The sequence below is a fragment of the Neoarius graeffei genome, chromosome 16, assembly GCF_027579695.1.
Source record: "Neoarius graeffei isolate fNeoGra1 chromosome 16, fNeoGra1.pri, whole genome shotgun sequence".
Classification (NCBI taxonomy): Eukaryota; Metazoa; Chordata; class Actinopteri; order Siluriformes; family Ariidae; genus Neoarius; species Neoarius graeffei.
In genome coordinates, this window is record NC_083584.1 from 58657074 (window position 1) to 58676370 (window position 19297).

A 19297-nucleotide genomic window follows, 5' to 3' on the forward strand; every position below is an offset into this window, starting at 1 on the left:
CCTCTTAAATTTGGCTTGGCAATTAATATCGCTCAGTACCGGAGTATTAAAGTTGAAAGAATCCTCAGTGAAATGGTCCGAACACAGTTTGTGGGAAACAGTAGGTGCAAAGTTTTTTCTACGCCAGTAGTGAGCCCACACTTTCCTCAGCTTCGGGTCCTTGGGGAATGCAAAGAAACTTACTCCAGGGCATTTCTCATTGGAATTATTGCAACCATAAGCAGCACAATACACCATGATGTTCAATGTACGTTAAAGACTATAAAAACAATTTTCTTGTCATCCACTTCTCCATTCATCTACCCGCTTGTGCTGTGCCCGAAAGTTTTTGTGACGTATGATCACGTGACAGCGGCTCTTCCGGTTGTAAAATATGCATATCGGAGCTCGAGCAGAAATGCCATGTAATCATCACGAATATAACAATTTTGCTGAATTTAATAGATGATTTTGTATTTGTTGATGCAATTAATTCATATTTTTAATGGAAAGAAACTGATATAGCGTGCTTTTATGTTTCATGTCCCATGTCCTTTAAAGAGGGACGGAGTTTGGAGAGACTTTTCAGGTGAAAAAAAGCTGTTTTAGTAATATTTTTCATGTGTGAGTCAAAAGAGAGAGTAGAGTCCAGAATAACACCCAGATTTCTTACTTCAACAGTAGTGAAGGTGAAATAACCAGGAATAGATAGCTGTGAGTGCTCTAGTTTTTTCCAGATAGAAGGGGTGGAAATGAGGATGGCTTCAGTTTTGTCTTGATTTAATTTAAGAAAGTTCTGCACCATCCAGTTGTTAACTGCATTTAGACAGTTGACCTGAGTGAGACACTAGAATAAACCACACCGAGTGCCTTGAGAGATTTAAGACCAACAAACATCATATTGCTGTTGGAATAACGGAAAGGCAAAACCGCACACACGCATCTGGAGTAAATTCCTGCTTCAACTTACGTTCCATTCAAAACCTCCGACAGCAATCCCACTGGCAGCACCAGTTCCTGCGAGGCCAACAAAATGGCCGCTTCCGATGTTGCTGGCAAACAGAGAAGCTCCGACCTGGAATATTAGATTAGAGCAGAATCGGGAAGACTTACAAGATTGACTTTGAACCAAAGATGATAACTGAGTACACGATTCTCAGCACCAACGATGTGGACTCACTGTTCCACTGGGGTTCCCCCCCCCAACACATCAATCACCTGCTGAAGCAGATCCCCATGACTTGAGTTGAAGAATCAGTGATTTTAAAAATAAATAAAGAAGAGAAACAATGACTTACTGGCCACCACACCATGGTACGCCCTGCGAGGAAGTAGCCACCCACCGTGCCACGATTAGTCCGAAACATCGACTGAGAACCAAGAGCAAAATGTGCCATTTAAGATTTATTGAGTTTAGATTATTAAAATGATTTTCGTATGAAAACTACACCGTCAAAGCACAAACCCAAATTCCAACTCCAATGACGACCACAAAGTAGCCAATAATTACGATGATGTCTGCCGGGTTGTTGATGGTGACCTGATTTCCTGAATCCTCAATGGACTTGTTCATTATTTCCCCCCCAATTCGAACCCAATCTTATCTTTGTATCCCAGTTGAGCGTTGCTTCGCGAAACGTCCGTCTCCAAAGCAGCGGCAGACTCCGGGGCTGGGAACGCAAGGGCTAAAGGAGCCTATTAGTGAAAATAATAATTAACATACTCCTGTTAGGATGAGCAATGGTTTAGTGAAGCGTGTCACTATTATGGAATAATCTAAAGTACAACTTACTTAGCTCATAGTTAATTAATAGAACATAAAGCAATACAGCACGAGTCATGCTTTTAGCACAAGGAAGCTCCAAAGTAGGTTTATCCGGTTGTGCATTAATTCTTGTCATGTATTTTTATCGTGATGTGATGAAATAATGCCCAGTTTCGGTTTAATCAAATCAGTGGAGGTTTGAAAATCCTCTTTACCCGTTAAACTTTCACAATGGAAGTTGCTGAAACAAGCTACACATCCTTTACATGTCAGAGTTCAGTTCAAATGAAACAGTCAGTCGTGAAGGAGTTCTGGATTTTAAACAAGGGTCCCTGCACTCTTTGGAAAAAAATTAAAACTTAAGAACTCTAAGGTGATCGATTTTATCTCATTCCCCCGACATGCGAGAGATTTAACCCCACAATACGTCAGCATGTCCCAAGCACAGAACGTTGAGCCGCACTACTTCCATTACGACCAGGTTTTATGATGCAGGTTGTTATGCATCAGATCATATAATCAGCCACAGGGATCTAATGGCAGCCATTTTAGGGTGTTTTCACACCTGGTCCCCTTTAAAGGAACCAGACTCAGTCCTCTTTAAGTGGACCAACGGAAAAAGAACTCAGTTCTTTTTGTGTTCACACTGAATTTATTACAAAGAGGACTGGGTTCTCTTTCTGGTCCAGTTAAGCTTTGATGGGGCCTCAGTCCTCTTTCTGTTCACGCCAGGTCCTCTAGAGCCCTCAGACCCCCAGTGCACGGAATTCTGGGTAATTTTCTCTTGAATCAAAATGTCTGCTGCCATGCTTGCCCTGCTGTATTCTTTGATCAAAATAGTGCGGATTAAGGAAAATAAATTTATTCCAGCGGCCGTGGTAAGTTCCAAAAGGAAGTTGAGTTTCCCTGCTAGTCACGTGACCAACTACGGCAAACGAAGAAGGTTAAACTACAGTGAAAAAGGCGAAGTGAACCCGGTGCGCTTTTTGTTCACAATGCGCAGATTAGGCGAACCGTACCGAGACCACCGCTTGAGGTGGTCTCAGTTCGCTTTAAAGGGGTCTGGGTACGGTTGGAGTGTTCACATATGCGCAAAAAATGCTGAGTCTTCGATCTGAGTTCGGTTAGATGGCTGAAAGGGACCAAGTGTGAAAACACCCTTAAACACAAATGTCATTTTTGAATTTTAGAAGATCCTGGAGAAACCTGGACTTTTTGATTGAGCATGTTGACTCATGATTCGGCAAAGATTCCCTCCCCCTCCAAGTTGGAGGGGATAATCGCACATTATTACACTGCACAAAATAAAAATCTTAGGAAGTTTGTCTATTTTCAAGTCAAAACATCGAGCCACCCTTATTATAAGACATAATTGCCCAACAAGCAAAACCTCATTTAGCTAGAAAGGCGAGTTTTTAGACAGTCCATCTTGAAAATCTTGTATAGACAAAATGTCTTGAAAAAGTCTTATTTGGAGCACCTTTTAAAATAAAACAAGTTTTTTTTTAAAACAAGTAAGTACATTTTGGACATTTGTCAAATGCGGTTCATCTTGTTTCAAGAAAAAAAAAACAAAGCATGCTTGTTTTGGGAATAAATGAACTTTACTGAAATCTTTGAATCTTTCATTACAATTCAACTCCACCTTACAGATCCTAAGTTTACTGCGACTGTTTTCTCAGTTATTCAGAGTGAGCTCCTTCTAGATGCTGTACAGACTCTAGACCAGACAAGTGCCGTCAAAAAGGCTATGAGTGAGTGGAGGGCGTTTTAGTGAGGGCTTTTTGGAATGCTGGGAGTTAAGTTTAGTGGGGTTTTTTTGTGCCTGATCTTGTAAACCCCTCGTACACATGAATAGTCAGTGCCCCCAAAATGCACTGTTGCTTTGGCGTTGTGGAAGCACTGTAAGTCAAAATGCGTAGACTTTTTGTTTTTTAGTGCCTGAGGTCCTGGGGAAGTGGAATCTTAAGAGATGTTTTAATGTTTGAATGTTGAAATGGGAAAAAAAATAAACTTGTTGCAATCCTACACGTGTCGTCAACCTGATTCAAGATAGTCTCTGGTCTCATATCTAGAGTATTTTACTAATTACAGGTCACAAAAGGAGAATCTTTTAAGCTAGCAATGCTTAGTTGTAGAATTTAACAATCCTAATATTAGTATATTTATCTTAAATTCAGTTTTTACTGCTAAGACTTTGTCATGAATTGAAGTGAAATACCCTTAAAATGAAATAAATAAAAATGACTTGAATGGCTAAATGTAAGAAGTACGATCTTGTTATAAGAACTATTTTGATTATTTTGAGTTAATCAGATCTCGCATAATAAGTTCCCCAATCTTATTTTGGAATTATTTCATCTAAAAACAGGTTCGATTTCTCATCTTACTTTAAGAAATCTTACCAAGTCAAATTTGACTAGTTCCATTGGCAGATTTTTTTCACCTGATTCAAGCTTTGTTTTAAATCTTTTATTTCTTATTTTTGAAAGGCCATTTTTTGCAGTGTATTTCCTCACATTAAGGACTCAAAAGGTGGCTGTGGTCCAGCCCGGCTTGCTGACAGGAGGATGGAGAGAAACCGTCAAGAGGAAAGGTCAGACGAGGCACGCATGAGTGAACCGCAGGGATCAGTGAAACACCAAGTTAATCATCTCAGCCATGCGAGCAGACACAGCATAGTCAGGTTTTGACATTGCACTGATCAGGCCACACCAGGAACCTTCAAGTTTATCATTATAGATTGCAAAAGAGGCCTTATTTTGACATGTAGGCTCATAATGGATCTCGTGAGCTTCCGGACGCTTTCATGGACTCCTCTAATCTTCATCCTGGTCAGGATTGAATACACCTTGGAAGGGAAGCCAGTCCATCATGTACACACACATTAGGGTGCCAGTCAAAAATGAAGTTTCTAATTTTCATTGTCCCACCCCCTAAATATGTGTTCATAATGTGAAAAGAAAAAATGTGACAAAGTGTGGCTGTATTATAATAATATTTACTGGTAGCTCAACGGTTCCAAAGTTATACAATGTGTAATTTTCCGAAAAATTCTGATAATCATATAATGTTAAATTTAACATAAAAAACAGAATACTGCAGAAATCATGAAAATCAAACAGTTACTTAGCCTAGTAAACTAGACCCACCTGCCTAGTGGCCAAAAATATTTTTGCCTCACACCATATAAACAAAAACACCCCGGGCATCAAATCGTGCCCGCCAATCACAACGCAAGGTTTTTGTTTGGATTCTTTGGGCGGGCTTTTGCAGGAGTGACGACAAAGCTGCACGACGCTGGAGAAAGCGCAACAGGAAAGATGGCTACGGCTAGTGAACAGCGCGCGTTTGACTCCGCTTTGGAATCAGTTTTAGAAGAATTAGACTTGGAGTTTTTGTTGAAACATGAGCAGGAAGAGGCTCTCCGCTCATTCCTTTTCAAGAAGGACGTTTTCGCTGTTTTGCCGACCGGCTATGGCAAAAGTCTGATCTACCAGCTGGCTCCGCTCGTAGCCAAAAGGATGGGACTAGTTTGTGCAGTACGAAGAATTAATAAACAGCTTTGAAACATTACTTTTTGATTGTTTCTTATTTTCCCGTTATTTTAAATTTAAGGGAAATTATTTCACCAAACACCACTAAATAAAAACTCTCAAACAGTTTAAGCAAAGCCTTAAAAACACTTGAAAAAAAATGTGTATGTTAAGTATGTGGTACAGACTCCAAACTTCTTAATATCTAGAACCTGTTTATTAATTAACACGCATTTTGAAAAATTATTTATTTCAAGGCCTCCCCCACTGCTTTCTGTCGCTCTGACTACGTCACGGTTGTGCTGATTGGTCAGAGCGTTGGCCTATTGAGGTATTTCACCTGACGTCACAGGGTCACCTGACGCCCGGTGTCCACCATTTTGGACGGCAAGCTAGCTAATGTCAACAACATAGTAGCTAGTATGTTACTGTAGCAATGTTTACGTTCAGTCATTTGGATGACTGTTAAAACCTTTCAGTCTCAAGTTTTTCCTTTACTGGATTTACTAGTTTACTGAGCTAGCGTGCTCGGCCAAGCCGGGAGCCATCGCGCGCTAGCTCAGTAAACTAGTAAATCCAGTAAAGGAAAAACTTGAGACTGAAAGGTTTTAACAGTCATCCAAATGACTGAACGTAAATATTGCTACAGTAACATACTAGCTACTATGTTGTTGACATTAGCTAGTGCTAACAGCTAGCTGCTAGTGCACTGCTACAACTACACCGACCCTAATAATACAGTTCTTGGTCATTGCCTGGTAACAGCAAATTTATAACGGGCCATGTCTCAACAGACTAAGAAGTTATTTCAATGACATTTAATAACATTTTGTTTATCCTGAGGACCGAAAGTAAATGAAAATGTGAACAAACCTTAGCTGTAATAAGATGGCGACCACCGGCTCCAGGGACGACCCGCTGATGTAGGCATGTTACCCAGCCTGACACAAAATATCTGTAGGCATCCAAACTCTTATACGCTTTCAGATCAATACCTGTGTATGGCGATGGGTTTTTAACGACATAGGTATACAGATCATGTGGGCCGAAGTCAGGTAAAGACGAGGGCTTCGTGTACTTCCGTACGTCAGTGAACAATCCTGGTGGAAGCAGGTAAACGTCGTTCTCTAAGCCTGCTAACCTCAATTTTTGCAAATACCTCTCCCTCTGCTCGCCCTGTAAATGCCCTACGTCGCTGGATAGTGAAGGTGTTTTCTGCATCTCGCTCCTTTTTCTTTTATGTTTTTCGTTTGTCGCCTTCCTCGCATTCAAACTGATTCGAGCCGTGACGTCCAAAATGGCAGCATCACATGACTTGGTCACGTGAGTGAAATACCTCAATACGCACAGAGACAGTTTGAAAGACAGCGGGTTGTTCCTCCCACACCCTTCGGAAATGTCTACGAGCGAGACCAGACTAAATATTCACATTTAGTCTGGCTTGCCAGGCTAACAGTTACTAGCAGTTACTTCAAAAGTCAACAAATTATTTTTGAACACAAACAGTGACCAAAATGTCACAGTGTAAATTAGTTGTCCGCAATTTAGTTGTCAACAGCAGCTGCAGTCAAGGTGGATTTGTTACTGTTTGGAAAGTCATGGCGGTGTTTCTCTACGACTTGCAACAAGAACCGTTTTTGTTCTTCTTGATTGGTCAGGACTCCGTTGAACGCCTGAATCAAGGCCACGCCTCGCTCAGCTGCATCGCTGACGACTTTCAGACTTCTCACTTTCTGTTGGCCAGCAATGTAATCATTGCCAGTGCTCCATGTATCTGGACTGTTCATGAGGAATTTCTGTGCTATGTTAAAGGCTGTGAAAAGCTGCTTGGTGTGTTGTGATACAAAGTCAAACAACTGCTTCTGAGGTGCTGTGGGGTTGAAGGCAATGCGTCGAGGACGATCTGTTGTTTTCTTGTCAAGGGCTTTCACCATGGCTGACTTCACCTCAACTCACACTGCAGAGTCAAAGAATGCTAAACCGACCAGGATTTCACTTAAGTACCACAAGTGTCCAGAGAACGATTTTATCGCAGCTTTAGCAACAGCTTCATGTTGTTTCTTGTAGCTCTCCAGCTCACGCACCAGCTGCAAATCATTCTGCGGCGCAGATGATGCGCATGTGAACCAGGCTTTTAGGTAGACCTTTATCACAAACGTGTTGAATAAGAGTGTTAATACAAGCATGCAACAGCTACTGAATAGTTACTCTATGAAAACATTTCAGCCCATTGAGCTACCAAAAAATATGCATACATTTGTATGAAACTTGGAGTAATTATTATGCTTCATAAAAGGAACAAAATGAGAGGGTGGGACCTGGAAAACACTGAAAAACATTTTGGCCATTAGACTCAGTGGCACCCTAACACACAGTCCACCTGCATGCATGTTTTTTGGAAGGGTGGAGACCAAAGAACCCTGAGGAAGCTGGGAGAACATGTGTGAAATCTCACACAGTCACCTGAGATCAAACTGGGGAGCCTGGGGCAGCATGGTGGGGCAGCGACTCACACTGCCACCTCACAGCTCCGTGAACGTCCTTTACCTAAAGCCTCACTCGTAACCCGCCGTAAGTGTTTTGGACACGCACGGGTCGCAGGGTTCGGTAGCTCGCAGCCATGCTACAGGGTCGTGGTGAACCCGGGGGAAAGTTTGGGGGAGGAGTACAGGCAAAGTACTTGTCAAATACAGGATGCACACCTGACTTCCTCGAGGCGTGGGAAAAATTGCGCCGTTCGCCCGTGGAAAGCGTATATTTGAGACACACGATCAGTGAGCGTGGCGTGTTTGAGACTTGCATTTTACCAGTTTCCTGCGCTCGGAGTACAGGTGCGCTTGTGAAGCGTGCATGACGCAAGCCAGGAGTGGGTATAAAACCAGCGTGTCTGCAGCATTCCGCATCTGTCTTTCGACTGAAGAACAGTGTGGGGAAAGAATTAAAAATTCAGTTTAAAGTTTAGGAAATGGGACCCAAGAAGAAGCGGGCAAAAGTGAAGTAACCCAGCCTGAAACAGCAGAGGAGGAGGAAAAATTTGATGATGGTAGGTGTGGAATACTCGTGTAGTACTTCTGAGGCACGTCACTCGCGAGTCTTACCGTCACTGCAAAAAGCCCCTACTAGCCGCGCTGCTGACTTGGTTCAGGTGTACAAAAGGAGTACGGGTCCCGTACGTAGTGTATGCGTTCTTGATTTGCCGCAAGACCCGTAGAATTTGCCTGTGCAGGACCGAAAGTCTTCACGGGCAGTCTGCGACCTGCCACGGCGCTGAACACACGCAAGTGTCGCACAAGTCTCAAGCACGGTTTTGCCAAATTTTTTTTTTTACCGTAGACCGCTTGTAGCAGCACACACGGCGGGTTGCGAGTGAGCCTTTAAGTAAGTCGAGCTAAATAGATTGATTTTTTTTTTTAAAAAACAAGTTATTTACGTAACTGCCCAAGTGCTAAAAATGCAAGCCATTAAAACTTAAATTTGCTGAATAGTGAAAATTAAAGCTAGACTGCCTTTCAGATTTTTCAAGTGTAGATCATAAGAATTTTCCCTGACACCCAATTCTTTTTGTTTAGTGGACCAAAAGCTACTGAATTCGAATCGGACTTCGAATTTTATTAAATTGAACAATTAATGAATTTATCTCCACATGGCCCTAAATTCTCCACTTTTTTTTCCTGCTTCACCATGACCCAATACAAGATACTACATTATGCATCATGTGATGGGCTTTCCCCGTTCACGCAAGCCATTGTGGGATACAAATTTGAAACAGGAGAGAAAAATGGAGGACGCGAGTGTGCGAATGATCGAACCGTCAGTGCACGGTCAAAGATAAACCTGCGCATGCGCACACGGACTTCCTCTGTCTGCTTGACTGCGTGAAGAAGCGAGCGATTTCATGCACATTATTTGCTCGAATCCCCTCAAATTAAATAACTTCCCAGCCACAGAATGGCCTGATATTTTGAGATATTACAGAAATAAACGTACATCACAATGACCGCATTTCAGAGGGAACTAAATTTCACCGATTTTATGAAATCGAAAGGCCGTCTAGCTTTAAAGAGAATTATGCAATATACTCAGTTTTCAGCATGGCCGTATCTTCTCCCCCCCTGCAGAGTTTGCCAAGTTTTCCCAACTGTCAAATAAACCTGATCAGCAAATTATCAAGTTCTTCACAAGTTAAATCGGGTGTTCCCGCTCTGCAGGTCCCTCGCCCTGGGGTGTGTGTAAACGCATCACTGGTTGCAAGTTGGACCGCCACCGCTTAGCATCATTCAACCACTGAGCAGACACGAAGCCTTAAAGATCTTCCCGAGGTAGAACATTTCAAAGTGTGTTTTAGTGATGGTCTGTGAAGAAACAAAACCGTCAGGTTCCAATCTGTACTCAAGCAGATTTGTTTACTCAAGAATGAGTGTTTCACATACTGTTGAATACACAAATCAAACATGTCGCTGGGCAAAACAAACCTCGCCCGGTAGCGCTTATGATGAATATGAAGGAAGATATTGCGGAAAAAAAAAAATAGGTACCCTATGGGTCCATGTGGCTACTGCTTATAATTAAAATAGTTTTCTGATCCCATGTCCATACAGTAAATACAGCATATATTTTTTCTCTATGTGGCAGTAGCCACAAAAATGAAGCGTAATCCAAAAATGAACAATTTAAAAATCACAGAAGTAAAATATACCAAGTGTCTGTACTTTATATTATTCTACTCTTACCTCTTACAGTTTTCAAAACTGAAACCTCCGAACCGAGGCTGACATACACACGCTGTCGCCATGACCCAAACTCTTATTTCCCGGAAATGGCCCGGCGCTAGAGCTCAGTGGAACGCACTTTCCCTCTGTAATAAGCGTAAACATTTCTTTAGTCTACTCCATTTATTTCAAACGGTGAACACTCACCGGCCATTTTAATCGGAACACGTGTATGAGCGGTGCACGACTGTTACACTCTTACAGCACGATGATGTAGTGGCGAGCGCCTCTATAGACCCTTTTCAGTCACGTGACCTTCGTAAACGCGACCGCCATTTTGGACATGTAGTGGACTTTGGCTCGAATCAGTTTGAATGCGAGGAAGGCGACAAACGAAAAACATAGAAGAAAAAGGAGCGAGATGCAGAAAACACCTTCACTATCCAGCGACGTAGGGCATTTACAGGGCGAGCAGAGGGAGAGGTATTTGCAAAAATTGAGGTTAGCAGGCTTAGAGAACGACGTTTACCTGCTTCCACCAGGATTGTTCACTGACGTACGGAAGTACACGAAGCCCTCGTCTTTACCTGACTTCGGCCCACATGATCTGTATACCTATGTCATTAAAAACCCATCGCCATACACATACACGCCAACGTCCGGGGTTCCGGAGCGCGCTCCCGCTTGCTCCAGGAGTGCTCCGGCCGAGGTTACGGAGCGCGCTCCAGCTTGCTCCGGAGCAAGCCGCTTAATTTGAGGGCAACCTCGGCTGGAGTGTGCTCCAGAACCTCGGCCGGAGCACTCCGGGAGCAAGCCGGCGCGCGCTGCTTAATTTGAGGGGAAGCAAGCCGGAGCGCGCTCCGGAACCTCGGACGTTGGCTCCGGCAGCTATTTACACTGGATCCGGTGTAAATAGCTGCCAGATCATAATTACAGTAAACTAGTAAATCCAGTAAAGGAAAAACTTGAGACTGAAAGGTTTTAACAGTCATCCAAATGACTGAACGTAAACATTGCTACAGTAACATACCAGCTACTTGTTGACATTAGCTAGTCAACAATAGCTACTACAGAAGAACAAAGAGGTTACAATGGGTTATTTTAGCCTATTTGGTTACACACTCGCCGCCACAGAATGTTAACAGCAATGTAATGCCTTTTCTGGCTAATTTTATTCGTCTTACCTCCAACAAAGTGGTCACTACACAAGCGCTGGTATGCCGAGGGCTGCCAATCTTTCCTGTTAATGGCCGCTATCCATCTTCTCCGTCGGGATCCGATAAAATGATAACCCTTGCCTTGTTTGTTGATGGTTACTACATCCAGGTGCACAACAATATAGTGGTATGATGGAAGTCTTGCTGAAAATAAACACTTTCTTTGCTGCCGTTCCTCAATGTTGGCTGTGGTAAACTACTGGTAGTACACGTCCAAAACGGTGGCCGCGTTTGTCGTGACGTCACGTGAAAAGGGTCCATATGAGGCAGTAGCCACAACAAAAACGATTTTGACCTTTTTGGTGATCTTGACCGGATGACCCTCAAAATGTTGGAGGTTCTATTTGAGACCAACACGTATCTATCCTGAAAGCTTCATGAAGATTGATCCAGCCGTTTTCCCGTAATATCGTTAAAAAAAAAAAACTGGCGCGGTAACAAAGAACTGTTAATGAGAATCTCAGAATCAACATGTTCATGACCGTCACTGGAAGAAAAGGGGCCACTTATAAATGCTAAAAGCGTAAAGTTAAACGAATATGTGCGATTTTAGGCGTGAGAAGGGTCCAGGTGGGGGATGCCGAGCTCAAGTCTGAGCCCTCAGTTTCAGTAAACGGGGTTACTTGCACAAACACATCTGCATTATAACCAAAATGGCACGATGGTTTCCAGCATCTCCATCCGATTAATATGAACGTCAGTGCTGTTCATTGTGTGTGCAAGAACACTCAGGAAAGCTAGCGTTGTTAGTCCAACACTCTGGCTTTACCGTAAATGCTACCAGAGACGGGCGGCACGGTGGTGTAGTGGTTAGCACTGTCGCTTCACAGCAAGAAGGTTCTGGGTTCGAGCCCAGTGGCTGACGGAGGGCCTTTCTGTGTGGAGTTTGTTCTCCCCGTGTCTGTGTGGGTTTCCTCCACAGTCCAAAGACGTACGGTTAGGTTAACATGGGGTGGCCTTGGGCTGAAGTGCCCCCACTGCTCCCTGGGTGCTGTAGCGTAGCTGCCCACTGCTTCAGATGGGTAAAATGCAGAGGACGAATTTCACTATGCTTGAATGTGCACGTGACAAATGCTTCTTCTTTAGAGATTCACACCATTTCAAAACGGAACGTCATAACTCTGGTGCAAGTATCCCATTTCTACTTCCCTCCCTCTCCGAGTGGTCATCGTAAATCAGAAGCGGATAACATTTCAGCTGATGTCAGTTTGATTCTAAAATACAAATTCTTGATTCAGAGATGCCTACCACAAATTTTGAATTTCAGTATTCTTGAAAACATTTTTCAGTATTTTGGAATGACTTTCAGTAACATTAATTTATGCGCATTCCATTATAAAGAGGTATACAGTATATACCAATATGTTTAACATTTAAATTATTAAAAAGTACTGTTTTGTGTGAATTGAATAAACAAAACGTGAGCAGCCATCTCAACTGAATTTCCACTCAACAAATTTCTAGAGCATACAATATATCACATTTTTATAAATACAATAGTGTTCCCTGTTTGCAGACATTACGGTTGACTACCAATCATTGGTACTGAATGTAACTCCTCAAAAGTATTATATTATATTTCCTGGCAAAATGTTCTACCTGTTAACGGATTCTAATAAAATAAAAAAAAAAAAAAATTCTTATTTCATGCCAAAGAGAGTCCGACATTGTTCTCTTAATGTCCCAATATATAAATACTTCAGCATAATGCTTCAGAAGAGACACTGAATAAAATGACATTTATAATTGTATTTAAAACAGTGGAATGATCAATTTTTTTGCCACAATCCCAACAGGACTAATCATAAAATTCTGTTTTTGATCATACTACATGTACATTTGCAACACTGAAAAGACTTTGAATTAAAGAAGTCCAGCCAGTGTTTGATATTTCAGTGAATAAAAATCAGACATGTAAAAAGAAACTGAATAAGTTTAACTCACATTTCATGGCACTAATCGGCAAGTTCAACTCCAAGCACAGGTCAACCATCACCGCTTCAGCACGGGTCACGTTCCGTGTCTTTTCATCCACAGATTTCGTAAAAAACTGCTGGATACCCCCAGATTTACTTTCCGCCTGACTCGCCATTTCAGCATACTCCATGTGTTTTTTGGAGTTGACATGCCGCGTGCAGTCATCACGACCACCATGAGTGATGTTAATGTCAGTCCTACACAGTTTGCAGTGCGCGTATCCATTGCCCTTTTGACTGGGTGTAATGCACGGCCATTCTACCGTATATCGTGGGAGGAACACCTGAGACCCGTGCTTCACTTGTCCCGATACTGAGCGTTTCATTTCCACTACTGAGAAGCAGCACCATGCGTGTGTGATGCCGAGTGAAAATAGCGCGAACAACAGGGATGTGATTTGGGGCTGGTGAAATTCTGAAAATTTTAGCCGGGGGGCAATTACGCAATTATGTCATTGAGATGAAACGAGGTACGTGATTGGCTCATCGCTCTGTAACAACCAATGAACGCGCTTGTTAGATAGCTGTACGTAAGCTCGCTTCAAACAAAGAGTTGAAAGATGGCAGCCTCCATGATCAAGGCGTAAAGATGCAAACCCGAGGCTGCCATCTTTCAAACAAAGTCGGAACGAATAGGATACGAATGTGGATGAGGGAAAAATCGGAAAAAATTTTTCTTCAAGTTTTGAGGTGAAAAAAGCGGAATTCCGCGAATTCGCGGAAAAATCACATCCCTGGAACAAATGTGCGGAATCTGCACATGTCACACACAGCATGTGTGGTTGTCGTAAAAATAAATAGCCGTGAATCGTGCATGGATTGAAAAAGTCGCTTGGACATTTAAAAACAACTCACTGGAATTTAAGACTTTATAATAATTCCATACAGAATAACACTGTTTGCCGTAACATCGTATTTACGTAACTTTTCCGTACAAAATACGGCCAATCCGTACTAGTAGGCATCTCTGTTGATAGATTCTTCAGTTAGATTAAACCAAGTAGCATCAGGTTCCTAGACTAATCTGGTCTTTCTACAACCAGGTTGTGCACCAAGGGGTCTTAATTTACGAAGTGACTGATTTAATATGCTTCACCGAATGAGTAAAGGCTCCAGTATCATCATCATTTGTCTTTTCAGTCTGTTTATAGTGAAATGAAATAATTGTGGGTCATTTTGGCTCGGGATAGAAATGAACAATGATGCCACGACAGCAGTCTGCAGTAAAAATGACTATTTATTATGATGCAAAGTAGCATATAATATCAATTCAAAAAAGCTCATTGTATGACAAACCAGGTACTTTTTTTTTTTACTTGACCTGTTTTTGATGAAAATAGGTTGACCAAGAGTTTTCTTTTTTTTGGCTCTGGTAAAACTTGCGTTGTTGCGTTCATATACACAAGAAGAAAATACATAAGTCAGCCATTTGGTTCATACTTTGCTTTCATGGTTTTGACAGTCTCCTCCAAAAGTGTTGGAACCGCAAGGCCACTTCTTTTGTTTGCCTACACACTAAAGACATCTGGGTGTGAGGTCAAAAGATAACTATAAACATGATGGACCAGAATATCGATTATGATGTGTTAACATAAAACATTGTATTTGAACCCACCCATTTCTCAAGTGATCAAAAATATTCGAACATGTGACTGACTGGTGTTTCTTTTTGCCCAGGTGTGAGCTCTGGTAGATTGACTTAACGCAATTAATAGTGCCAATTGTCTAGTCTTCTTCTGAGCCTTGGGTTTCACCTGTGAAGAATGGATTTGCTGATAAAAAAGATAAACCAACAGTAAGACCAGAGAGCTGTCTATGGGAGAAAAGCAAGTCCTTTCAAAGCAGAGAAAAGAGAGAAAATCAAATCAGAGCCACCACACAAAGCCACTACAATTTGGAATAGTGTACCAATAATCAGGCATTGACAACACCCTCGACAGGGCATACGAGCTCAGGCACGGTGGAGGTCGTGTCATGGCTTGGGTTTGCATGGCAGCTTGTGGAATGGACTCGCTCATCTTTATTGATGATGAAACTCATGATAGGATCAACAGAATGAATTCAGAAGTCTACAGAAACATTCTGTTTGATCGTTTACAGAGAAATGCGTCCAATCTAATTGGGAGGAACTTGCATCATGCAGCAACACAACACGGGACTTTATCGAGGGGAAAAGAAGAAGGTTTTCGACTGGACAAGTACAGGGACACACCAGCCCTAACTACAGCACTAATGTCTCTTATAAGTTCTTATAAATGTGTTTGTCAGAGTCAAATGCAGCTCAGTTTTGACCTTGTCGTCATTTCATTTAATTCTACTTTATTACATTCGTGAAATTCAGAATTGCATTTTCTAGCACTAACTCAGTTTTACTTTGGGAGATCCATTTTCATCTCTCTGGACCAAAAAACACCGGGTGCCAAACAAATGGCAATGATAACTCTCAGATGGCTTCCCACTCCTCCCTGCAAGCCCCTCCTCTCCCAGGAGGCCCATTACCAAACCATACACTGCCTCCGGTCCGGCACGGGCCTCGCAGTCTTTCAGCAGACCTTCATCCAACTGAAGAGAAAAACCCCACAAACAACAAACCAGTGAAAGAAGCTACGCTACAAGACTGGAAAAGCATCACCAAAGAAGAATGCAGAAGTAGTTCAGTGAGGTTTGCAGTTCTTGGAAGCAAAGGATATTCGTATCAGACGGTTCCAATACTTACGCTCACCAATAACCTGGGTGGTCCGCCACCAAAGAGGTGTCATGTTCCAAGTTGTAAGACATCTAGATATAAATATCAAGAAATGAAAGCTGAAATTCTGGGTCATTATCTCGTTCATCTTTTGATCTCAAACTCAACCGTCTTCAGTTTATAACAAAAACAAACAGACTTATCCTCACTGTTCCAATACTTTCAGAGGGGACGATTTTATGAGACACGTAACTCATTCTGTTGTTGCATTTAATCAAAGCACATAATGAACATTTACTGGCCAGGTACAGGGAGAGGATTATGTTCCAGAGCATCTGATGGTTTCGGTAAATATTTCAGCTCCTGTATGGTTCATGCTGTCCACATTACTGACACTGTTCTTTAAACTAGAACCGAAAATAAATGTTTAAACTGTCATGTTATTTACTGCATTTGTAAAAGTGTTTTACATTTGTAGGTGAAACCATCCTTGGTTGTGCTCTCGATATGTGCTAAATTAAAAGAACCCACATTAAGGCAAAAAAATAAAAATTCACAAGTGTTGTAAACATAATAATAATAATAATTAAAAAAAAATAATAATAATAAAGGCTCAGATAACCCCTTAAATTAGTGGCAGATTATAATCCTGGGTTGCAGGTAGCATGGAATACTTGAGAGAATTAAAAACACATTTAACCGAAATTGTTTCTTCGCTGTTTCAACTTTTTTCTTTTTTTTTTTAAACACATGGCTACTGACCTCAATGTGCTCAAAAACGAAACAAAAGGTCAAATTTAAACACTGCACTAAAATTAATATTTTAAAAGCAAACCAAAAACACAGAAAAAGTTAAATGTCAATTAACAGATGATGCTCTTACACTTCCTTTTGCATCGAGTTTCATTTGAAAGGAACAGTTTTGAATCGAGACTTGAGCCCCATTCAGACAGCATTAGTTTTACACGGGGAGTTGGGTTCATTTCACATTTTCGTCACGACATCTCTGATTTCATTTCAATCCTGATGTCATTTTACTCGCATCACCTCTGGGGGAAAAAGTAGCTGAAAATACCAGAAAGGTTTGAATAAATATACTGTAGAGGTGGTCATGTGTGATGAAACATCTGGTTTTACCTGCAGTTGCTGACTTGCTTTTTATTTCGCAGTACACAGTATTTCCCTTTGTGTGGGATTGTAATTTTTCTCTTTGTTGTATCAGTACTCGAGATGATGATTTTCCATTTCAGAAAATTGCCAACTCCTTCCTCCCTCCCCATTTTCTGCAAGATAAGTGAGAACATTGCCAACTTGGCATTGTGGAGAACAGTGAAATGAGCGGACACAGGGAACACATTTACTGAATTATTTAGCTGATTATTTGCTCCTTCTTTCTTGTGAGTGTTTGTTCATTTAATTAAAAAAAAAAACATGCTTGGAATAAAAAAATATTATCCAAAAATATAAAATAGTCTCAATTATGAATTACCACTGCAATGGAAACTTCTAATAAACGCTTCAGAACACTTAGCAGTTGTCTTTTCAGTTATTTATTATAATAGATCATATAAACCAGATATATAAAATAGGAACGAAAGAAAAAAAAAAAAACACCTCTAAAGATGTTGGGAGTGCACTCTGAACTGTTTCTTAGGAATGTTATCTATTATACTCTAAAGGCATTCGCTTACTGCTCGCATCTTCACGTGATTGGCTCAAGATTTTCTATGAAGCTTTGTTAAAGCGTACACCTGGCGTGCTCTGGGATGTGCAGATGGATGCGTAGTCAGGGAGAACTCAGACACCCTACTCATCACTACCAAGGCCACAGAAAGGCGATTACATGAAGGGGGAAAAAACAACTCTCTCAGTACACTAGGCCACTTGAGTTCAACACACAAAACACCGAGAATAATAACGTTCATCCGCTAAATTTCCCTCACACCACGATACGTGTAATGCTTAACGACGATACAAAAGAACATTAACGATTTATATTTCATCGGTTTTGGTTAAAAGCAAACGCCGTGTGACCTCACCGACTGGATTTCGCAACTATTAATGCCTTTATCGAGGACATGCATTGCAAAGTTGCTCTTAAGACCCCTTCTTACGAGTGAGTACAGAGACAACATTCGCTGCTTAAGAGCATCTTTAAACTTGCTCTTTAGCCCGAAAGTGCTACGTTATCGGGAAACCTATCCCTGTACTGATAACTGATGAAGAAACAGACTAAAGATCGCTTCAACAGGATTCACCCAAACCGAGTCTCAGCGTTGGGAGGTGCTTTGTATTTTCCGGGGTGAGGCGTTCCCTACTTATAATCCCAGGAGAGATATATATAGATTATATATATATATATATATATATATATATATATATATATTTTTTTTTTTTTTTTTTATTTATTTTTTTTTTTTAAATCCTATCAGCATGCACACTGATCATATGCCCTCACATCATTTACAACAGAGCAGGACATTGATAGTTTGACAACAACCCGGTTTACCCAGAAATTTTATTTCTTTTTGGGGGGAGGGAAAAAAAACAAAACAAAAAAAAAAAACCACCTTGCTGTATAGCTGCATGGACTGAATTTCTCAAGTTTTGAAACTCGATGCCAACAAAAACCCGTTTTCCGTTTTGGACAAGCGATTCTGCAATTTCCGCGTTTTTTCCGTGATCATGGAAAATCATCATCCAGACAATGCAAACACGCTAAACTGGAAAGCTATTAAACAGCAAAAGCTTGTATTTGGCAAACGCCAATTATCACGGCAATAGAAACATCCAGACTCACTGGAGCTGAAGGAGTCCTGTGTTCAGAGCACACGCAGAAATGTTTTATGGGAAAAAAGAGAAACTAATGTGGTCTGAAGAGGGCGTGAGACCTGATTTATTGCTTGTTTTTACAGAGGGAACGCGTTCTGGTCATTGTGTAGTGTTCGAGTTAGAGCTGGCTTGTTATTTTAAGTTGCTTTTATATACATTCAAGAGACGGTTCAGTACCATCCTAGGTTTAACATGCTTTATGGGACATTTTGCAGCATTCAAACATACACAGTGCCTTGCAGAAGTATTCATCACCTTGATGGTTTTCCTACTTTGTTGCATTCCAACCTGGAATCAAATGGCCACAGATTGTCATATGGATTGAGGTCTGGGCTTTGATTAAGCCATTCGAAGACATTTAAAATATGTTTCCCTTTAAACCATGCCGGTGTAAAGTTAGCAGTATGTTTCAGGTCATTGTCCTGCTGGAACGTGAACCTTCGTCCCAGTCTCAAATCTCTGACAGACTGACAGGTTTTCCTCATGAATTGCCCTGTATTTAGCGCCATCCATCTTTCCTTCAACCTTGATCAGTCTTCCAGTCCCTGCTGATGAAAAGCATCCCCACAGCATGATGCTGCCACCACCATGCTTCAC

At 41.4% G+C, this 19297-nt stretch overlaps 2 protein-coding genes across 6 annotated transcripts in view; both read right to left on the minus strand.

Moving 5' to 3' along the window:
* Positions 1-1552, minus strand: part of slc5a2 (solute carrier family 5 member 2) — a 29773-nt gene extending 28221 nt beyond the window's left edge. For both annotated transcript variants that reach the window (XM_060943257.1, XM_060943256.1), the window contains exons 1-3: positions 1445-1552; positions 1278-1349; positions 950-1054 (exon numbers count right to left, since the gene is read on the minus strand). In XM_060943257.1, coding sequence (XP_060799240.1) covers positions 950-1054; positions 1278-1349; positions 1445-1552 — 285 coding nt within the window. The remainder of the gene's footprint in view (positions 1-949; positions 1055-1277; positions 1350-1444) is intronic.
* Positions 1553-1579: 27 nt separating this feature from the next.
* The window catches only part of si:dkey-260j18.2 (uncharacterized protein LOC325231 homolog), a 31426-nt gene continuing 13708 nt past the window's right edge, over positions 1580-19297 (minus strand). The window contains exons 7-8 of one of the 4 annotated variants that reach the window (XM_060943249.1): positions 15899-15960; positions 1580-1674 (exon numbers count right to left, since the gene is read on the minus strand). In XM_060943249.1, coding sequence (XP_060799232.1) covers positions 1580-1674; positions 15899-15960 — 157 coding nt within the window. Of the gene's footprint in view, positions 1675-14401; positions 15961-19297 lie in introns of those variants that run through there. The other 3 variants (XM_060943252.1, XM_060943251.1, XM_060943250.1) reach the window with 3 other exon arrangements.